At 42.0% G+C, this 23,152-nt stretch overlaps 1 protein-coding gene and 1 long non-coding RNA gene across 6 annotated transcripts in view; one reads left to right on the plus strand and one right to left on the minus strand.

Moving 5' to 3' along the window:
- Window positions 1–23,152, plus strand: part of LOC131107832 (uncharacterized) — a 188,049-nt gene that overhangs the window by 92,229 nt on the left and 72,668 nt on the right. Inside the window, exon 4 of the long non-coding RNA XR_009120347.1 lies at window positions 7,922–8,048. This is a non-coding gene — a long non-coding RNA (uncharacterized LOC131107832). The remainder of the gene's footprint in view (window positions 1–7,921; window positions 8,049–23,152) is intronic.
- si:dkey-237h12.3 (teneurin-3) overlaps window positions 1–23,152 on the minus strand; it is a 210,151-nt gene that overhangs the window by 11,227 nt on the left and 175,772 nt on the right. For all 5 annotated transcript variants that reach the window (XM_058058091.1, XM_058058082.1, XM_058058074.1 and 2 more), the window contains 4 exons: window positions 11,701–11,950; window positions 9,702–9,722; window positions 6,863–7,095; window positions 2,066–2,220 (listed from right to left, as the gene is read on the minus strand). In XM_058058091.1, the coding sequence (XP_057914074.1) occupies window positions 2,066–2,220; window positions 6,863–7,095; window positions 9,702–9,722; window positions 11,701–11,950 (659 nt within the window). The remainder of the gene's footprint in view (window positions 1–2,065; window positions 2,221–6,862; window positions 7,096–9,701; window positions 9,723–11,700; window positions 11,951–23,152) is intronic.

The raw sequence follows: 23,152 nt of genomic DNA on the forward strand, positions 1-23,152 counted from the left end.
GTGTACCCTGCCTCTTGCATGAAGACAGCTGGGATAGGCTCCAGCACGCCTGCGACCCTTGTGAATATAAGCGGTGGAAAATGAATGAATGAATATTGACTTCTACTTGACTTATATGTCTAATTGGCTATATTATGCTACATGCAATTTTGCCATGTAATTTTGCAGGCGGTACTTTTTTATGTTTGCGGTATGAGGGATGCTGATGTCATCCATCCCACTGAAAGAGTTGTTATGAGAGGCGTGTCGTTAAAAAGTGAATGAATGAATGAATGAATGATAGACTTTATTTTTCTGTTCAAACTGTTCCCGCACTGAAACAACTCATTTACCTCCTGTTGTTTTATTTCTACAGCAGCCAATTAAAACTGAATTAATAGTGCACCTTCTAGTTGTGAAACCGCTTAATAGATGGATAATACACAGTAGAATAATATACAAATGAATGGAACTTATTGTTAATGCGGGCTGAACGATACAGTACAACTACGTTGTCAAGTGCAATATTCTACAAAACATTTTTGGGGAAAAAAAATGTTGATTCGATTCATTTCGATCAAAAAACGTAATGCATTTCTTAATTTCAAGTGGGAGTCAATGTAGCAAGGTATGCATCTCCTGCAGGATCTGGTGGGGCACTGCCCCATTTCGCGCCAGTACAAGTAGACTAACGGCAAACAGTTTTCAAACAGCCAACCATTTTCATTTTGTACCATTTTTGTGAAGGAATAAATACTTAACCACCAAAATGGACGGCCATGAAACTACAAACCTACGCAATTTAGACAAAAAAAAGAAAAGCAGGCTAGCATACGTACATGTGATACTGCAGCAGGTTTAACTCTCCACACTTTAACATTCACTTTCTGCAGGTCAGACCGATAGAAGAGCCAATGAATGCATTCATTTTCATGCAATAAAATCATTTTCTGGGTTTTATTTCCTGCAGTAGTCATCTATAAAGCAGTAAAAAAAATGAAGAGTGCAGAGAGCTGCAGTACTTCAGTGGAAGCGGCAAGGTATTGTAACGATATGACCTATTGTGTCGAGATAGCGAGCCACTTTAGAATCATCTCATTGAAAAAGAGTCTTTTTTTTTTATATACTGGGGCTGCTTCATTATCATGGCCGCTGCCAGTGCCCTCAATCTCCTGCATTTCCAGTGGCACACCAAAGTCTAATTCTACTGCAGCCACATCAAAACAGAATCCTACCTGAGTAATTATTCTTCCCTGCGCGTCATCTGCCGTGACCTGAAAGCTCATCGCTACAACAAACACTTTACGTCTCCACTTCTTGCCTGCATCGAGTCCTCTTTCAAGCGCCTATTTTTTCGACGCTATTTTCCCGGAAAATGACTGCTCTTGTTTACTCAAGAAACAAACTAAGGAAAAAGCTTTTTCTTTGCCTTTTCTTCTTGGCCGAGTGATAACTGACTTCTTTTGTCATACTCTAATAATGCGGCTGCATGCGTCTCTGTCGGTGGAAGCCGTGTTTTAATGTTGTTACAGAAACTTTGCCTCTTGGTTTGAAAAAATAAACTTTACAAGCATGTGAGGGAATTAAAAACAACAGATGAGGTTGTCAAAGATTGACAAATGGTATTAAATAAATATAAATATGGTAATAAATCTCAGATGCAATTCTTACACCGTATTTTTCACATGTTTTTTTATAGCTTGACATATATATAAATTAATACCGGCATAGAATTTTGCAGGATTTTAAACTTCAATTTATATTTACTATCATGAACCAAGGAGTGAACATTACTGCTGACAGCTGCGGGACACCAAGGATCAAGAATTCAATGGATTTAGTGATGTGGAATGAGATCGGGAGCTCGGTGAAGTTATCTGTACTTTGATTTTTGGACTTGCTGGCTTGTTATGTTAATTTAGTCTATTCAGTGTGCTATTGTGTAGCTGAATAAATCCTAATGTGTTCCGTTAGCATACCTATTTGTGCAAGATTCAATGTGGTGAATACTTCCTGTTTCGTTATTATTTTAAGAACACAATATGCAACATTTTGAAGTCTGCAGACAGGGTTAAAAGGTCCCCACCTGATTGACATCCATGCTGTTGTCACAGGTCAGGGGGCGGGCCGACGTCAAGTCGTTGGAGCCCAGGAACGTGGAGATGATTCCGTTCTGGTCCACCTTGCGGATGGTAGTCCCGTCCACAAAATAAATCAGACCATTCTTGTCCACGGCGATGCCTTGATGATGACATTTAGAGAAGGAAAGGGATGTGGGGGTTGGGTTGGAGGGGGGGGATGAGAGTAACACGGGTTGAAAGGGCACATATCTGCTTGCATGACTCAGTGGAGACAACACGATGGATACATGTGTCAAGCTTGCCTTCCCATTATTCAGGTCACTGCAAAAAGCACAGCCATCAATAATTCACTGGCTGCTTTTCTGCTTTTAAATAATTTCTTAGGCAGAAGTGGCAAAGGCTGTAGTCATGGCGTATATACTGTATGTGCACTTGTCAGCCTCACTAAAAAGCAGCCCAGTCAGGGAGGAGATTTTTATTTTTTGAGGGTGTGGTGGTGGGGGGGTTGTTGTTAAGTGCTGGTGCATTTGGGATTTTTTTTTTTTTTTTTTTTTTTTTTTACAGCAGCGCTCATCACCAATCTGAACACCATTTGAGTAAAGAGCCAATGTGAATATGACGGCTTTGGACCATTTGAGGTTTGAAAGACGTGCAGTTGCCGTGGTTACGGCATCCGACTAAACGCTCTCTGTTGTAGCAAGTGTCGGCCGAGCCGGTGAGGACTTGCTGTGGCCATCAAGAGGCCATCAAGAAGCTGATGAACATGCTGTGCTTGGAGAATTGGTGCTCTTTTCCACCAAATCATCTTGACTTTTAGTGGTATTTATCATGGGAAGGCTGGGGATCAAACAGAAACGCGTGTCTTATTTAAACGCATTAGAGGTCAGTTGAGGAAAAAGTCTCGTTCAGGGCATTTATCTTTGTCGTAAGTCCAAAATATTCGACTTTTGCTGACATTTTATACAGAACAGCACCAATACGGCAAATACATTCATGCCTTGCACCTCTGATTGTCCTTTCCACACTGGGGGCATATTACACCCGCAAACGTAATACAAATCTACAGCTTTGAATGTAATAATCCCGCAAATGTAATACATTTCCCATAAACGTAATAAAATTTGCCTACTGCAAACGTAATACTGAATAACCTGCAAATGTAATTTCTATTACATTTGTTAATTTTTGTATTTACGTTTATTTATTCGTTTTGTTTTGTTTTTACGTATTTGTTACATTTGTATTTAATAACATAAATGTTAGCATGTTGGCCCCACAGTCGGGAGATCGGGCAGACCTGGGTTTGAATCTCCCCTTGGGCGTTTCTGTGTGGTTTTCTCCGTGTAATGCAGTTTCCGCCCACACTTACTTATTGAAAATAACTTGTGAAGCTTCAATAGAATGAGACACGATCCTAAAAGATGTAAGAATACTTTGGTGGAGCTCTAGCAGGACTTAAGTAAGTGAGCGAGCCCACAGTGTGTTCCACTGCTGACAAAGGCTGGTCATCATATTAGATTAATTCGTTTATTTTTCGGGATATTAACTCACTATATAAAATACTTTGTCAAGTGTCTTCAAATGCTGTATTAAATTTTTTTAATATGCAACCCATGTTGCAACCCATAAAATTGTTTTTTATGGGTGCGCCCATTTTTCGCCGTTCACAGGGGTCCTGCTCCACCTATAATCGTTCGAGTCCATCACATTTTTACTATTTCAGCTCAACCACTGTTGCTTTAACCTATAAATGGAATTGCAAGTTCTATTCTTTTCAGTAAAGTCTTTGAAGGTTTTTACGTCAGGTTAACATTTTTGACTCAACCTGAGCCCCAACGAGATTGCCTGCTGCAAAAACATCGATGAGCGCACGGAGCCTCGCTGAGTCTTTGGCAGAGTTCACCCCCTTATTTGATGGCGAAAGACTTTCAGACAGATGAACAGTGTCACATTTGGGCAGAGTTCATCAAATGTCTAAGAAGGAGAGAAACACACAAATATGCACACACACACACACAAATATGCACACACACGAATATGCACACACACAAGCCATCTGCTGTTTCTTCTCTGGTCTCAGCTTCCACCCACTCCGTCATTAGAGTCTTTTGAGCCATCCTTGTCACCCGGCTCAAACTCAAACTCTTGCTGTTGGCATTCAGAGCCGGCAGCGTTGAGAGCACAACAATCCATCTCTGGCTTTTCATCTCGTGGAATTTATAGAAAAGTGAGCAATTCTAGCTCAAATGGCCAAGTGCTCGTCAAGCGCCGACAACAGGTTGTACATAGCAGGGATCTACTTGTGCACGATCGCCAGCAGCTTGGTGACAAGTTTACTTTGAAAAGAGAAACACGATGCTCGCAGAGGAGGAGACTTTGTGTCTGCTTTGCACAAAATTAGCATTCTGAGTGTTAGGACTCAAGTGTGGTGCCCAAAATTATTCATAGCCAGGTGAAGTTTTGAGTGAAAGCAAATGTTCCTTGTTGCTTGAACTAGGAATCACACGAGAATTATTAAAAGACAGCACGACATTATATGTGATATAAGAAATATTAAGAGTTAAGAGACCAGTTGAGAACCCCTTCTTACCAGGATCCTTGTTACACCCGCAAACGTAATAACTGCCCATAAACCACAAACGTAATACAAATCTGCAGCTTTGAATGTAATAATCCCGCAAATGTAATAAATTTCCCACAAACGTAATAAAATGTAAATTATTACATTTTGTTTGTGGGCATACATGTGCGTTTTAGTTACAGTATATTATTGTATGTATGTGTGATTTTGTGTGTATATGGGGAAGAAATAATCAAAAGAAATAATAAAATATAATAATAATAATAGTAATAATAATTTTATTAAAACAATTGCAATTATCAAATTATGTTTAAAATAATTGTATACATAATAATAAAAATAAAATAAACTAATAATAATAAATAATTTAATAATTATTTAAAATTAATTAATTTAATTTAAAATAAATTATAATTTAATAATTAAAGATTCCTTTAATGTATTCAAATGATACTCTTTGAATAAAAAATTTTCCACAAAAAAAGAAAAAAAATAATTATCTTGTTAAAATCCTCAAAATGACATCTACACCTTCTCCCTCATTAACAAACAACAAACACAAAGATCATTATTTTGTCTCATATTACATTTGTGGGAAGTTATTACATTTACATTACATTTATTTTCACTTTCCCACATATGTAATAATTTCTAATTCTAATAATAATTCCTGCAAATGTAATAACTATTACATTACAAATTCAGTATTACATTTGCAGTGGGTAAATTTTATTACGTTTGTAGGAAATGCGTTACATTTGCGGGATTATTACATTCAAAGCTGCAGATATGTATTACGTTTGTGGTTTATTACGTTTGTGGGACGTTATTACGCTTGCGGGTGTAACAATCCTCTAGAATACGTTTGGAGTTTTCCTGTTTATGTCCCTGTTGGTTGTGTCCCAACAGGGTTGTTATTGTTGTTAGTGTTGCCTGGCATGGCTTGTGAACGATCGTCCTGCAAACAATAGGCGGTTCGCTTGCCTGGTGGCATAACAGCTTGTTAGTGGTCACTTTGCTCGTGGAATGAGACAATCTTTGGGGGTGAAATGTTAGGACATTGTTGTTAGCAGACGGTGTTTGAGGAGGGCCTTTTCAAGCTTGACATGCAGTCATCCGCCGCTACGTTGTTTTTCAAAAAATAATGAATAAGAACACAGTATTCTATATGCCTTGGAAAATCAGTCGAAATAATCAAAAATGGCTGGCACTGAGAGGAATGGCTGCAGATCCTCACAGCTGTGCAGGGACAAACAACAAAAAGCAAAACCGAGGGTAAAAGGCTCTGTGAAAGAAACACTGAGGTAGTCTTAGGTAGTCCCAACAGGGCCAGAGAAAGTTCAGGTGACAGCCTGGGCGAGGATAACAGACTCAATGAACCAGCACCGTTGCTACGACGACGCTGGGTTTATAAAAACAAATAATTGAAATTGAAAACAGCTGCACCCAATTAAATTGGGTCAATGCACTTGCACAAAATGTGCATTGTGCAACGGTTTCAGACAGGTGGAGGAATTATCACTTCCTGTTCTGCAGAACATGACAATTCTTGGCATAAATAAAGCATTGTCACGCATAAAAATTTGTAACCGAAATAACTAAAACTAGAACTACAATATAAATACATTGAATTGTAGTACACGGCATTGGTCACTAGGTGTCAGTAATATTTCGGTGAGACAGGCACTGGAGTCGTCACTAAGGTTCTCCAGGCAACACATTTGGCAACGGTGACACTGCTCAAGCAAGGTGCACGGTGGTCAAGTGGTTAGCGCGCAGGCCTCACAGCTAGGAGACCCGAGTTCAATTCCACCCTCTCGCCGTGCGTGGGTTTTCTACGTGTACTCCAGTGTCCTCCCACATTACAAAAACATGCTAGGTCTCCAAATTGTCCATAGGTATGAATGTGAGTGTGAATGGTTGTTTGTCTATATTTGCCCTGTGTACCTGTGTGCCCGAAGTAGGCTGGGATAGGCTCCAGCGGTTGTTTAATTTATGTCTTAAGTGTCTTATTTCCTCTTTTGTCTACTACCGTAATCTCTGATCGTTCACCAGCCAAGTCGTGCCACATTAAGAAGGTCTCCATTTTGACCTCTCCCAGGAGACACACCCACCAGGGCCAATCAGTCCCTCAGACTGAGTCAGACAGACTCATTCAAGTCCTGCTGCGGATTTGACCGAGAAGCTACAAAGACGTGTCCTCAAAACGGGATTACGATACCTTTGGGTCCAGTGAGAGAAGCCTCCGGAGCTTTGCCTCCATCCCCACAGTGGTTCTCGTCAAAGGGCAGGCAATGGTCCCCGGTTCCGGCCACCACATCGGCGTTGGCCTGCAGGTCCTTGGTACCAGCAAGGGTTTTGGGCCGGTATATCCTCCGGGAGTTTGTGTCCGACACGTACAGTTGTCCGGTGACTGGGTCGGTGGCTAGGTAGTAGCGGTGCGCTGGGTTGTTGCTGAGTTCAAGAGAGGAACTTCATTAATTGTAACACTTGTTTTGAGTAACTTTGCGTAAATTAACACAGACCTCATCTGAGAGTTTAATTTTCATACTCGAGACTAACAATCAAATGAAAAAATCAAAACATTTACATAATTTATTCATAACCGCGTCTGAAAACTGAATGAAGAAATGTCTGAAGTTAGTTTAAAGTTATTTTTCATAACGCACATGAATGATAAATTGAATATAGATTATTTTTGGCAGTCCTAACAAACATAATCAACTTTTCAATAATTACCAGCAGCATTCTCGTATTTTGGGATAATGAGCCAAAGGGGGAAATATGTGTTCTGTCTTTGTGTTTGTGGTTATAAAAAGGACAGATGGAAAAGTGCGAGTAGAAAATAAGGTTTCTGTGCACCCGGCGGTTCCAAACATGATATATGGACAAAAGCACTGGGACAGCCGGTCATGGAGTGATGTCCCGGATCTTGGACATGTCTATTCTTTGTTGTAGTTCATCCCAAAGAACAGAAAAAACTTTCTAAAATCGCCCAAAACATCTTAACAAGAATAAGAATTGAGATTCAGGTTTCTAGTCTACCCCCTGATTGATAGGTGGAATGACTAAAAGCTGTGACCCAATACTTGTGTCCATACATGTGGCGTCATGGTGGATGGTGCAGCAGCCTTAAAAGCAATGGAGGTGGATGACATGACGGTGAAATAAAAGCATCTGTGGGACGTCTTTGTGTGTGATGGAGAACTGCACTCATTAAAACTGAGTCATTATGTCTTACACTATAAAAAGCTCAGCACGTGCCCCCCTTTTTTTACAGTCGGCCTGCGGGGGGGTGGACATGATCAATGCAACACCTGTATGAGGACACGCGCAGCCGACGCAGCAGCCAGTCGGTATGACCCGAGTCAAGCTTCTCATGCCTAAGAACAACGGCTGATCAAAAGGTGAGTGGCAAGAGTTTGGTGGTCTTCCCAATGTGAAAGTACGGAGATAAACTTTTTGTCAGAGGGGTGCTTTCATAACAAACATTCATCCTCCGATGAGTGTTTATTGACTGACTTGTCAAATTCATGCTATTTTTTTTCGATGCTTGAATGCAATACAAACATCCTAACAGAACGTCCACTAATTGGCGTCAAAACATGTCTCCGGTTTAACGTCCGTATCAGCCCAAATATACTTCATTATTTACTTATTTTTGGTCGGAAACAAAGTAATATTTATCCCCCCTGAGCAGCATTATTATGACAGTACTGTATTTATTGTGAAGGGTATTGGTGTAGTCAGTGTACAACTGGTACAGATTTACTATTCACTGAAAGTGACTGGGGCTGCACGGCGGGCGAGTGGTTAGCGTGCAGACCTCACAGCTAGGAGACCAGGGTTCAATTCCACCCTCGGCCATCTCTGTGTGGAGTTTGCATGTTCTTCCGTGCATGTGTGGGTTTTCTCCGGTTTCCTCCCACATTCAAAAAACATGCTAGGTTAATTGGCGACTCTAAATTGTCCATAGGTATGAATGTGAGTGTGAATGGTTGTTTGTCTATATGTGCTCTGTGATTGGCTGGCGACCAGTCCAGGGTGTACCCCGCCTCTCGCCCGAAGACAGCTGGGATAGGCTCCAGCATCCAGCATAAAAATGACTGATCACACAGCCATTATCGTCTAAGTAGCTGTAATAGTATTGCAATAGTATCTGTAATAGTATCTGTTGTACACTATAGTCTAAAGTGGTGCTTCTTCAATAGTGGGAAGGGAGACCCCTGGAATGAGGGGACGTGAGAGGCGGCGGGGGGGCTATACGACTAAAATATCTTGAAGGTTGGCAGTTATGCTTATGCTCCATTGATGCTGGTGCCAGCAAGTCATACAGTGGTTTGTACAGACAAATAAATATGTATCTACTTCTCAATTCTGTAGTACAGGGGTGTCCAACGTGTCCCCCCTTTTTTTAAGTCATAACACTATGAGAAAATGTGTAAAAGGAAATAGTTGGAAAAATTACATTTTCTTTTAATATAAAAACAGTTTTGCATCCTTGATCTTTGATTTTTCAGTATGTGCTCTGTGGAGAAAGTTGGACGCCCCTCTTGTAGTTTTTCAAATTGGGGTGTGTTTGGGGAAAAAATAATAATAATTATGTTCCCTGGCGCAGCATGACAGAAGATTACTGAGAGTCACTGGTCTAAAGCATATTCAGGTTTTCTTTCTATGGCGTTGTCCCTTTAATAATGCTTGCTTTTGCTACTATTTGGGGCTAAAAGCACTTTAACTATGTCTGTGCTGTGAATATACTGTATTACCTTATAGAACGAAAACATTCTGGCGGTGAAATCGGTGCGTTTTTAGCACATTTCCATCAGTCACCTCGCAAATAAGGCGATGCTCCCCCCCATTCCCCCCCTCCATCAACTGTAATTAGACCCTAATTGGCCTGCTCTAATTACATGTGGTAATCACTGCTGCTAAAGGAAGGCGACTGTAAAAAGCACAGCTTATTTATGTGAAGATGATGGTGACGGAGTTGATGATGGTGATAATGAGATGGAGGTCCAGGTCCAGGCAGCATGCACTACGGAGATATCTTCCACACCTACCTGTGTCTAAAGTCTTTATTTCTACAAAAAAGAGCAACAGAAGACAAAAAGTCAAGATGCTTTCTATGTATTTGTTTTTCCCTTTGAATAAAATAAGAGAAAACACTTAATGAAAGTCTGAGTCGATAAGTTATCATGCCGAGGAGAACCAAAGCTGGAGGAAAAAGTGGAAACTTGAAGAAAGAACACAGTCAATGGAGGGAAGAAGGGATGACAAAGTAGAGAAACAGGAAAAATGTTCCTGTCTCCATGAAGTTCCTTCACCTGTTGCTCGGGAAGGGCAAAAAATATCGTTAGAAACAAGAGTGTCTTCGTCAAAGAATATAGAGGTCGCCGGACCTGAGGCTCAGAGCTAACTTTTTGTTGTTTTCCATGTCACTCAAGGGCTTGATGCTACTTGGGACTGGAATGGTGAAACCGTCTCAAACTTTTAAAATCTACGGTACTGCAAAATGTACTTGCATGCTAACTTTGCCGACTAGGGTAACCTCACTCCATAGTTGTTGGAAAAAAAATATATAGGGTGCTCTACATTGGTAAAGCGTTCAAAGACATATCTGCAGTTAGAAAGGCTCCACTTGTTGATTCAGCAACAGTTAAATTGTGTTGTCAATGATGACAAATGACGCGGCATTCCCAGAAGTTTTGGAAATCCTTCCATTTACGGGAATCTGACTTTTGAGCTTATGTAACAGGCACACTCATACGTACTTAAGGAATTTAGCAAAACATGTTCTGAAAAAGCAACTAAACTGCTTATGCAAGCTCAGGTCAAGTTGACAGCTTCTTTACTGCAACTGTGTTTTTTTTTTTGGGGGGGGGGGGGTCCCCCAAACCCCCCAAAAACCTCCAAAACTTGCTTGAGGAGGTTTGCTTAATATGCAGTAAAACCGTATGGAATATAACTCAACTACAAGGACAATGCGGGTATTAACTCTTACGCACTATTATACATGCAAAATAATACTGCTTGATACTAACAGAAAACCCATAAGGTATGCTGGACAAGTACACTTACCGAGCATACCTTGCATGTTATACATTTGTATAAAATTGCCATTTTCTGATGGTCTGATGCAAACCATGCAAACTTACTCTCTGCTTGTTTCTTCTCGATTTCCATTCTTACTGCAGCCCGTTTAGGCAGCAAATAAGAAACCACTCCCTCTGGTGGTTGATGCTGAGTAATAAAACCCACCACCGACGAAACATAAGTGATCAAACACAAATCTTAACAGCCAAACATCAATAAATGGATTCATCAGACCTGTCCTTGCAGCTCTGGACAGCACCTAGCTGGATATGGATGTATCGTGACACAAGATAGTGTTTGGACTTTGAGGCGTGCATTTTGATGGCAAAAGTCACTGCAAAGTCACTTTTTACATGTGTTTTTTTAAACGTGAACACCAGCAGCAGCAGCAATTACAACTTCAGCAACATAAGTCCTCGTTCACTTCTCCCCCAAGCAGTTAAAAACACTTGGAGGTGTTATAAACCCCGGGACTGCTCTGGGAACGCATCCTGCTTGCTATTTATAACCAGACATTATTTCTCTGCAGGTACATGCACAGCTTGGTGAAACATTCTTCAATTACATCTCAGACAGGTGTTAGATTTTGCTTTAGGGTGACGTGAACGCCTTAAAGGTAAGCATGTGATGGGGTCTGATGGTCTGGGCTCTGTTGCTAGCATTTGATCATGTTGGCATTTACATATCTGAATGAGGCTATAAATGTAATCATCGTGTGCCAGTTTGAAAGCAGCCAATTGGCCAAATCTGAATCAGTGCTCAGATAAGCCAAGTTGGCACGAGGGCAGCTTCATCCCAATTACACGGCGAAGACAGGATGTCCTTCCTAATTATGGAGACGGATAAGGAAAAGATTTCACATTATCACCGTGCGGGGGGTCTGCGACAAAAGACACCTTCTACAACTTCATTATTGCACGCATAACATTTGTGCAGCCACAAAAACATTTGCAATAAATATCTCACCTCAACTCCATGATACTGGTGACATTGCCCGACGGGTAAATGCGTCGGATGTAGTTGAAGTCTCCCACGTAGAGACTCCCGTCGATGCCCCACGCCAAGGCCACAGGCGCCAACAGCTTGTTGCCCTGTGCTTGGCCGTTGCAGCTCGGGCATGAGATGCTGCGGCGGCGACCGTTGCCCATGACTGTGGAGATGACAGGCGGCTGCAGGGAGATGAACTGGTTCTCACCACTGCCTTTGTAAAGAATGCCTGGAAAGAACACAACAGGTGTGAACGGCAACTGAACCTGATCACCGGTTTGGGAGAAATCCCCAGTTGAGAGTTTGATGAGCAGATCAATGCAACTGTCATGCATAAAAGTGGTATTGATCTTCCAATCATGCCATTTTGCAACAGTCGCTGCTACTACAAGACTTTATTCTGCTTATTAATTCTCACGTATCCGAATCTGTCATGTCAAAGATCGGAGAACAAATAGGACAAATTATCATCCTTAAATATTGTGCTTGCTTTAAGGTTCAATTACATATTGAGCTTAATTAGATACATATTTCACTTTAGCGTACAAACAGTTAATAAAAGTTTAAACAAGATACAGTGGTGTGAAAATGTTTTCACCCCCTTCCTGATTTGAGGAATTGAGTATCTCTCTGAAAGAGTGATACCCCCCCCCCCCCCCCGAATCCTTAGCTACAACAACTACATCAAGCATTTACGATAACCTGGTCCACTCATCTTTGCAGAATTGTTGTCATTCAGCCACAATGGAGGCTTTTCCAGCATGAAGCGCCTTTTTAAGGTCAAGCCACAGCATCCCAACGGGATTCAAACCAGCACTTTGACTAGCCCACTCCACAGTCATCCGTGCTTTGGATCATTGTCCTGCTGCAGAACCCAATTTGGTTTCAGCTAGAGGTCACAAACAGATGGCCGGACATTTTTGGTAGACAGCAAAACAGCCTCAGACCATCACACTACCACCACTGTATTTTACTGTTGGTATGATGTTCTTTTTCTGAACTGCGGCAGTAATTTTACACCAGATGTTATGGTACACAGACTTTGTAAAAAGTTCAGACCATATAGTGAAGGTCTTGGGGATCATCAAGATGTTTTCTGGAAAAATTGAGACAAGCCTTAGTGTTCTTTTGTTCAGCTGAGGTTGAACTCAGGTGTGATAAACCACAGTTATGTTATGTTTAACAGGGGGGCAATCACTTTTTCACATTGGACCATGTAGGTTTGGATTGTTTTTCTCCCTTAATAATAAATGTTACATTGAAAAATGCTTTTTTTGTTTTTTTCAGTTGTGTTATCATTCACTGAAATTAAAAATATTTGATGATCTGAAACATTTAAATGTGACAAACATGCAAAAATAAACAACTTCCCACCACTATATAGTACTACTACAGTGCAGTTGCTGGTGAACTCACTCGTTTAGAGCTTTGTGTTAATAACGCCAAGGTCAAAGCCCCGCATGGACCATTAAGTTTACTGCTTTTCATTGATCTGCAACACTGACGTTAAAGTTGTGGAATAGCGGTGATGCACAGGCTAATGCCGAGTACGACACGCTTTAAATCCAAACAAATGGCAACCACATAAATCGTGAGAAATGTTACTGCGGTGAATACTGGGAGAGTGCAGTAAAATACGTGGGATGGATCAAGACAAGGTGAAGGCCTGTATGATATCATTTGTAAAAATGTTCAGTAGTTGAGGACAATTGTATAAATACATGAACAAGATAGTTTTAGGAGCTAGTAATCAGGGAGACCACTTTTATGAACTGCCATCAACACAATTTTGGTCTTGGTTATGAACCATGAATCGCTTGCGGTCTTGAATACAACACAACTAACTAATAACCAAGGTACAGTATCATTAAGCTCACTCTAAACTCCTACCAATCTGAGTTATTCATCTATTTCGGGGAGGGCATGTCAAAGTGTCCCACTGGAACACCTAATTGCCCCTGATGACCTTTTAACAAGCCGGTACGCTATCGAGTCATGACTGGATTAATGACACAACAGTAGGAAGTCATTTACCAGGAACAACAAGCCCATCATTGATACTATGGTCAATAAGCGCCTTTGGGGATGATGGTGGTTACGTAATTACGGTTAGTAGCAAGTAAAATCAACTCACGTTTTTATGTGAAAACATGTTATTTTTACGTCCAAACAGAAGAACAACAAACATACAGCATTGTGTACAAGTAGTTGCAAGGTTTATAGTGTGTTTTTATAGTGTGTGATGAAGAAGTCAGTTCAAGTTAAAGGGAACCTATTGTGCTCATTTCACGACCCTTTGTATTGAGTTGGGACTCCATAGAGCAGCTCCACACAATAACCCACAAAGAAAACTTTTTAGATTCAGCAGAATCTGCACCTATTCCAGATGTATTTCCTTTGAGTTGTGCTTCCTGCCAAAACAAGAGTGACTCTGGGAACACTGAGTGGAGGTAGGATTGCAAGGTTTATAGTGTGTGATGAAGAAGTCAGCTCAATTTAAAGGGAACCTATTATGCTCATTTTACGACCCTTTATATTGAGTTGTGGACTCCTATAGAGCAGCTCCACACAATAACCCACACATATATTTTTTTTTTAGATTCAGCAGAATCTGCACCTACTCCAGATGTATTTCCTTTGATTTGTGCTTCCTGCCAAAACAAGAGTGACTCTGGGAACACTGAGTGGAGGTAGGATTGCAAGGTTTATAGTGTGTCTTTATAGTGTGTGATGAAGAAGTCAGTTCAAGTTAAAGGGAACCTATTGTGCTCATTTTACGACCCTTTGTATTGAGTTGGGACTCTATAGAGCAGCTCCACACAATAACCCGCAAAGAAAACTTTTTAGATTCAGCAGAATCTGCACCTATTCCAGATGTATTTCCTTTGAGTTGTGCTTCCTGCCAAAACAAGAGTGACTCTGGGAACACTGAGTGGAGGTAGGATTGCAAGGTTTATAGTGTGTGATGAAGAAGTCAGTTCAAGTTAAAGGGAACCTATTATGCTCATTTTACGACCCTTTGTATTGAGTTGTGACTCTATAGAGCAGCTCAACACAATAACCGGCAAAGAAAACTTTTAAGATTCAGCAGAATCTGCACCTATTCCAGATATTTCCTTTGAGTTGTGCTTCCTGTCAAAACAAGAGTGACTCAGGGAACACTGAGTGGAGGTAGGATTGCAAGGTGTATAGTGTGTCTTTATAGTGTGTGATGAAGAAGTCAGCTCAAGTTAAAGGGAACCTATTATGCTCATTTTATGAGCCTTTGTATTGAGTTGGGACTCTATAGAGCAGCTCCACACAATAACCTGCACAGAATTTTGTTTTAGATTCAGCAGAATCTGCACCTATTCCAGATGTATTTCCTTTGATTTGTGCTTCCTGCCAAAACAAGAGTGACTCTGGGAACACTGAGTGGAGGTAGGATTGCAAGGTTTATAGTGTGTCTTTATAGTGTGTGATGAAGAAGTCAGTTCAAGTTAAAGGGAACCTATTGTGCTCATTTCACGACCCTTTGTATTGAGTTGGGACTCTATAGAGCAGCTCAACAAAATAACCGGCAAAGAAAACTTTTAAGATTCAGCAGAATCTGCACCTATTCCAGATATTTCCTTTGAGTTGTGCTTACTGCCAAAACAAGAGTGACTCAGGGAACACTGAGTGGAGGTAGGATTGCAAGGTTTATAGTGTGTGATGAAGAAGTCAGCTCAATTGAAAGGGAACCTATTATGCTCATTTTACGACCCTTTATATTGAGTTGTGGACTCCTATAGAGCAGCTCCACACAATAACCCACACATATATATTTTTTTTAGATTCAGCAGAATCTGCACCTACTCCAGATGTATTTCCTTTGATTTGTGCTTCCTGCCAAAACAAGAGTGACTCTGGGAACACTGAGTGGAGGTAGCATTGCAAGGTTTATAGTGTGTCTTTATAGTGTGTGATGAAGAAGTCAGTTCAAGTTAAAGGGAACCTATTGTGCTCATTTTACGACCCTTTGTATTGAGTTGGGACTCTATAGAGCAGCTCCACACAATAACCCGCAAAGAAAACTGTTTAGATTCAGCAGAATCTGCACCTATTCCAGATGTATTTCCTTTGATTTGTGCTTCTTGCCAAAACACTTAATCTAATTTAATTTATTCCACCCACGGCGCGACTCCAGGCATGCTCACTCCGCTGTGATTCGTCACACGCCGAAAGTGCTTCTGAACTGTGAACCATATAAGGAAGTCCGCCCCTCTGTGGCATCACATGGGGTAGTTTTACCACACCTTTTGAGCCGTCCCAACTTCCAAACATCTGTCATGGCTCACTTCCAAATATGGAAACTTTGGCATCATTTAATGCGAGAATACTGGCTATTTCGGTATTTGTCCATTGAAGGGTGCTATAAATGTATTTTATCTATGAGTCCAATGTTTTTTCAACATTTTGTAATGTAAAAATTGCGGAATTTGCACATTTCCTGATCCGATACAGGGCGGAAAACTGAAATAAGGCTGAGGGCCACAAATGAGCCCCTGACTGGACTTTGACCACCACTACTAGTCAGCTACACACTCTACATCTTTATCTTTATCTTTGTTTTGTTCACTGCTAATTAGCCACAGTTAGGTTAATAAGTTGTTCAAATCCTATTCCTGGTGTCGCCATCACTACCACGACAATGGTGTCCATAGCAACATCGCATCTCTGCAGTAAAACTGAAGGCAGTTCATTTGCTCACCTTTTTACATTTTTACTGCAATCTCATTACAATGTTTATCCAGCAGTAGTGTTTAATTCCTCTCTGGTCACCTTCAAAGTTCATCAAGTATGTCATTCCGAGGCGGCGGTGACCTCAACTAAGTTTGATCCAACTTTTGTGAGATTGCGATCAAAGTGCACGGAGTGATTAGATGTGCACACAAACAAGCTCTCATCCCAAATGCAATTATGAGACTGCTTCAGTGGGTTCCTTCAACATTCCCCACAGGTATATTTGATGCAAAGTGATGCTCTTTTAACTTCCCAGGAAGCTTGTTTTTTCCTCAAGTCACTGCACGGCAACACCCCCCCACCCCCCACTAATAACACTTTACTTGACCAAGTTTGGTGATTCATTAAAGATTTTAACGAGAGGAAGATACAACTGGACTTCTTAATATAGTGGGACTCTCTTCAAAGGAGCAAACACACTTGAAAGGGAAAAGAATCACAGTTTGACTCGCCACTGTCCTCATTAGTGGCTCCGCTGGAGGACAACGTCACATCAGACCATATTTTCCCAGCATCACCATGCTTGGTGTATGCAAGGCCAAGCGGTGTGTCCTTTCCCTGATTAGTTAATTACATCGATTTAATTGATTGGAGGGCACATTCAAATTAAAGGCAGGGGCTGCGGCAGGACAATCGGACCGATCCGTCTTTTGTCTCCGGGAGAATTTGGCGTGAGTGTCTAACAAAGACAAATAGGTCCGGGGGATGGTGTTATATGCGAGGAGGCGGCATCAAATGCACGACCTTGGGAGTTTAATTGAACTGTGATCAGCGCGTGCGCTTATTGAACGAAGAGCGGCGTAATGAAACGCTCGGCGAGCTGAACCGGGGGACATATGTCTGGAATTTTAATTTCTCTTGGTGTAACGGCGTATTAACACCCCCGACAAAGACCTTTCCGAGGCGGAATTTAGCATGTTGGGCAGGGATTAGCTGCAAGCGCTTCGCCGGTTTGGCTGACACTCAGAGAAGAGATAAAAACAGGCTGAGGTCACTTTGGCAAGCCGCCATTGTCCTCTTTATTTACACATCTATCATTCTTTATAATACCCACAAGTCCAACTGCTAGAGAGGGCAATGGAATGGATTCAACACACTAAAACTGCACGCCGCTGCCTCCGTGTAATACATACACCCCCTTAACTTTTAACTGTCATTGTTAGCGCAGATTAAAGTTGCGTTGTGTCTTCCCCTCAAGGACACTTGGTCACGACACATTATGCTTGATGTCGACTGTGCGCGTGGGGGGGAATGGTGGGGGTGGGGTATTTCAAACTTGTATGACATCTCAAGCTTCAGGCTGATGACAGGGACGCCGCCCACAGATGCCTGCTTAAAAAAACGTCTTTAAGCATATATTTATAAAACCAACACACCGCTGCTGGAGTTTGGATTGAAGAAAACTTCCTGCAGAAGCAGCCAAAGTGTTTGTGCGAGACAGGCGGGGAGGCGGCGGAGCTCCCTGGATAGTTCCGGGGGAGCCTTTCAGTCTGAGTGTGGCAGCCGATGTACCGACAATGGAGACTGTGATTAATAATAACAACACGAGTGTGGAGGTGCGTTTTCTGTTTGGATGGGAGGCCTTGTTTTTCTTGGCAGGCTAAATAAAAAATGAAGAACGGTTTGTTGCTTCAAATGAAGCTCCCAAATGTATTTTTTAATTAATCAATCGGGGGTGGGTTCATATACTTGAAGGGACTGGCTCTAGATTATATTTTTTTAACCAAAAAATAGAAGACCACCACTACTATGGCTTAAAAGAACATTCATTAATTGATGCTCAGGAGGGTCGAGGGGGGTGCTGGAGCCTATCCCAGCTGTCTTCGGGTGAGAGGCGGAGTATACCCTGGACTGGTGGCCAGCCAATCCCAGGGCACATATAGACAAACAACCATTCACACTCACATTCATACCTATGGACAATTTGGAGTCGCTAATTAACCTAGCATGTTTTTGGAATGTGGGAGGAAACCGGAGTCCCAGAGGGTGGAATTGAACTCGGGTCTTCTATCTGTGAGGCATGCGCTAACCACTTACTACCATGCAGCCGCTTAAAAGACCAACAAACAACCATTCACACTCACATTCATACCTATGGACAATTTGGAGTCGCTAATTAACCTAGCATATTTTTGGAATGTGGGAGGAAACCCACAGGGAGAACATGCAAAGGGAGGAATCGAACTTGGGTCTTCTAGCTGTGAGGCCTGCGTGCTAACCACTCGTTCTTCGTGCAGCCTTCTTCAAAACTTAAGAGGCCCAATAACTAACCACTTCCACATGGCATGGTAGGAGACTTTTTTTTTCCACTCAAACATGCCATGGCTGACTTGAAAATGCTTAACTTAAGCGGGGTACGAGGACTGGTCGTCAGCCAATCACAGGGCACATATAGGCAAACAACCATTCACACTCACATTCATACCTATGGACAATTTGGAGTCGCTAATTAACCTAGCATGTTTTTGGAATGTGGGAGGAAACCGGAGTACCCGAGGGTGGACTTAAATTCGGGTCTCCTAGCTGTGAGGCATGCGCGCAAACCACTTAACCACCGTGCAGCCGCTTAAAAGAACAGTTGTACAATAAATATATATAATTTCACAATTAAAAAACGGCATAAAAACTGCCATCAATTTTCATTTGCTAAACCAACTTCAGTTTAAAGGGCAGTATCAATCAGTTCCTACACTTGGGGCCCCCCACCCGTATTATGTCCTCTGAGTTCTCTCGGTGGACTCCCCACCACTGTGCTTTGTGCCAAAAAGTGCTCAGGTCCAATTTCGGTAGCATGTTTAATAGGTAACGGTACCGTATGGGGCTGGGGAGCGTCACCCTGTAGGAAGATTTGCTCAACCTTCTCTTTGATTCCGGTGGAGTCGTTAGTGAAGGAAGCCACTCCTTTGATAAGAGGCTAATTTGAGTCATGTCGTATATAAAAAAAATGCTTTCATTCCGACATCACAGCCTCCCAGATGATTAATGGTACAAGCCAAAAGGGAGGGGACAAGCCTCTGCACCTGATAGACTAACTAACTAGAGCGCCCTCAGCAATGTCACCTTGGTGACACCACGAGAGGGACGGGCGTGCGGTGGAGGTGGAGCGGGTGTGGGTCTTAATTGCACCATGTCCTTCTCCGTTCTCCTTTGGTGCTTTTGACACACCAAGTCGTGCTTCCACTGATTTGTAACCATGCCGACGAAAAGGCCTCTTAGCGGGCATGGTGATATGGAGAGTAAGCATCAGATGCAATTAGGGCCTTATGATTTCCTATGAATGGATGTATCATGGATGTAATTGCGGATAAAAACGCCAATAAAAACTGAATCCAGTGATGAACACAGAATATGGCAGAAATTCTGATATCTTACATTAATTCATTCAATTGGCTGCATGGCGGTCGAGTGGTTAGCGCGCAGGCCTCCTAGCTAGGAGACCCGAGTTCAATCCCAACCTCGGCCATCTCTGTGTGGTTTGCATGTTCTCCCCGTGCATGCGTGGGTTTTCTCCGGGTACTCCGGTTTCCTCCCACATTTCAAAAACATGCTAGGTTAATTGGCGACTCCAAATTGTCCATAGGTATGAATGTGAGTGTGAATGGTTGTTTGTCTATATGTGCCCTGTGATTGGCTGGTGACCAGTTCTGGGTGTACCCTTCCTCTGGCCCCGAAGACAGCTGGGATAGGCTCCAGCACCCCTGCGACCCTCGTGAGGATAAGCGGTAGAAAATGAATGAATGAACTCATGAAATCCCATTTTTCAATAGTCATGAGAGTTAGCTTAATGTCAGCTAACCGATGTCATTTGATACTGATCTACTGGTAGCTGGCGATCTTTTTAGGTTTAATCTTCATTAGGAGATTACGGAGAAAAGCGGTCACCATTATGACGGATCAAAATGGAATACTCGCACATTTGAAAGAATATTGTTCTTATGAAATGGACAGTGATAACAACATAAACAGCGTTGTGGTCCTGTTATTTATAGTCCATCTTACACCAGAACAGTCTAAGGAACGGAACTCAAACATAACCCGAACACTCGTACTACCGTATCCTGTTCGTTTGACCTTTCGGAAACGAATTAATAACGAAAAGCGAGTCACTGCTGTATAAACATCACCTCCAACGTTAGCCTGCATGGAGACAAGCTGCTGATTGAGAGGCAAGCATGTCCGCTAGTAATGAAGTGGAGGACATGACCAAAGCACAGACAGCAGCAATTTGCCTTATCTCGTATGACAGCCTGCACTGTTAGCCACAGATGATGCAGGGAAGGTGGGGGAGGGACGGACGGGGGGGGAAGAAACAGAAAACATCTGCAAATGTTTGAAGTGGCACCAAAATGAAGAATGAGTCACAGTGGGGGGGCATAGCAAAACGTGCATCTGCAGAGCGCCGCCACTTTGCTAACATGTCGGCAGTGAAGACATTAGTCAAAGTTTACAACATTAACCAATCAATATGAGGCCATCACTGATATTTGGATTCATCTTCATGCCGGGGGGGGGGGGGGGGGGTATCGAACAGTTGTGTTGCCCCCCCACCACCCTACACGCCCCCAAAAAGAAAAGAAAAAAGGAAAACCCACGTGGGCCATAAATCTCAAATGTCAGAAAGTGGTTGCGTGCAGGACTGAATAATTCAGTCGGGGATTGAGAAAAGGCAAACGACACAAGCGAGGCGGCTCGCAGCCTCTTGGATAAATATTAATATCGCTGAGGGCAAAGACAGATTACAGATGGGCTGGCGCTACTTGAAGTGAACACAGACAAACAAGCAAACAAACAATTCACAGCTGAACGCAGCTCGTCGATTTGGTGCTGACTGGCCCGACACTGCCCGCACGTCCTCTTTTTCTGGGACATCTTTTCCATCTTTTGGGACCTCAAGAAAGCCTCAGAATTCATCTGGGACGTCATTACCTCAGGCTGCGCTTATTTGGGGCGATCTTGTCGGTCGTATTTGAAAAGTGCTCACTTCTCACTACGTGGATGCAGTCATTGGTCAGTCTACATGTGAGCCAATACAGGCAGCACTGCTGATTGGTCGGTTTTGTCAGTGCCTACACTCACTCATTGGTCAATTTATGTGAATATGGTTCAGTTCCATCACAGTATTTAATGAAGTCATTGGTCGGTTTACAGTATGTGGACATCATTCCAGTCAACATCGCTTATTGTTCAATTCCATTATGGCTGTGGTTGTTTTATTCCTTATTATTTGTATATTTTAGTTGCAATTTTATTTTTAGATTTTTTATACTTATATATTTATACTTTTTATTCACATGTAAAATAATTTTATGCAAGCAAATTATTTATAATAGAATCAATGCATTTAAATATTCTCAATACTCGAGTCATTGGTCAGTCTAAATGTCAGTCATCACAAATCAGATCGATCAGTTTTACTCCGTTTTTTGGTCAGACTACATGCATCTATTACAGGTAGCACGATCACAGTATTCAGCCAAGTCAGTCTAAATGTCAGTCATCACTGATCAGATCGGTCAGTTTTACTATGTTTTTTTGATCAGTCTACATGCATCTATTTCAGGTAGCATTATCACAGTAATCAGTAAAGTCATTGGTCAGTCTAAATGTCAGTCATCACTGATCAGATCGGTCAGTTTTACTTAGTTTTTTGGTCAGTCTACATGCATCTATTACAGGTAGTACTATCACAGTATTCACCCAAGTCATTGGTCAGTCTAAATGTCAGTCATCACAGATCAGATTGGTCAGTTTTACTCAGTTTTTTGGTCAGCCTACTTGTATCTATAACAGGTAGCACGGTCACAGTATTCAGCCAAGTCATTGGTCAGTCTAAATGTCAGTCATCACAGATCAGATCGTTCAGTTTTACCATGTTTTCTGGTCAGTCTACATGCATCTATTACAGGTAGCACTATCACAGTATTCAGACAAGTCATTGCTCAGTCTAAATGTCAGTTGTCACAAATAAGATGGGTCAATTTACTTCGTTTTTTGGTCTACATCAGGGGTGGGCAAACCTTTTGACTCGCGGGCCGCAATAATTTAACAAAATTGACAGGCGGCCAGACTATAAATTTTCCGCATGTAATTCTAACAGTCCACCTGGAATGATTGTATCTGTAAGTGTCATGCAACCTGCTATGTATATGTGCTTGTGTCCTTTTTTCAGGAGCACTTTGTAAACAGCAGATCACATCAAATAAACAAATTGATTAAAAAAAAAAAACTACCGAAACCATCAAAAGGTTGGCTAAAGCCATGATGTCAGGTTGTATGTTAAGTTTGGAAAGAACGTGCGGGCCATATTTAAACACTTGGCGGGCCGGATGTGGCCCCCGGGCCGTAGTTTGCCCACCCCTGGTCTACATGCATCTATTACAGGTAGCACTATCACAGTATTCAGTTTAGTCATTGGTCAGTCTAAATGTCAGTCATCACAGATCAGATTGATCAGTTTTACCATGTTTTTTGGTCAGTCTACATACACCCATTACAGGTAGCATTATCACAGTATTCAGTTAAGTCATTGGTCAGTCTAAACATCAGGCTGGCACGGCCACAATCATTATAGGTGGTCGGTGGTCACTAAAGGTGGTTGGTTCAGTGATGCGTCGGCCTACTTGTCAGTCATTACAGGCGACACCGCCGGTTCCGTCATCGTCTTCAC

The sequence above is a fragment of the Doryrhamphus excisus genome, chromosome 2 (genome assembly GCF_030265055.1).
Source record: "Doryrhamphus excisus isolate RoL2022-K1 chromosome 2, RoL_Dexc_1.0, whole genome shotgun sequence".
Classification (NCBI taxonomy): Eukaryota; Metazoa; Chordata; class Actinopteri; order Syngnathiformes; family Syngnathidae; genus Doryrhamphus; species Doryrhamphus excisus.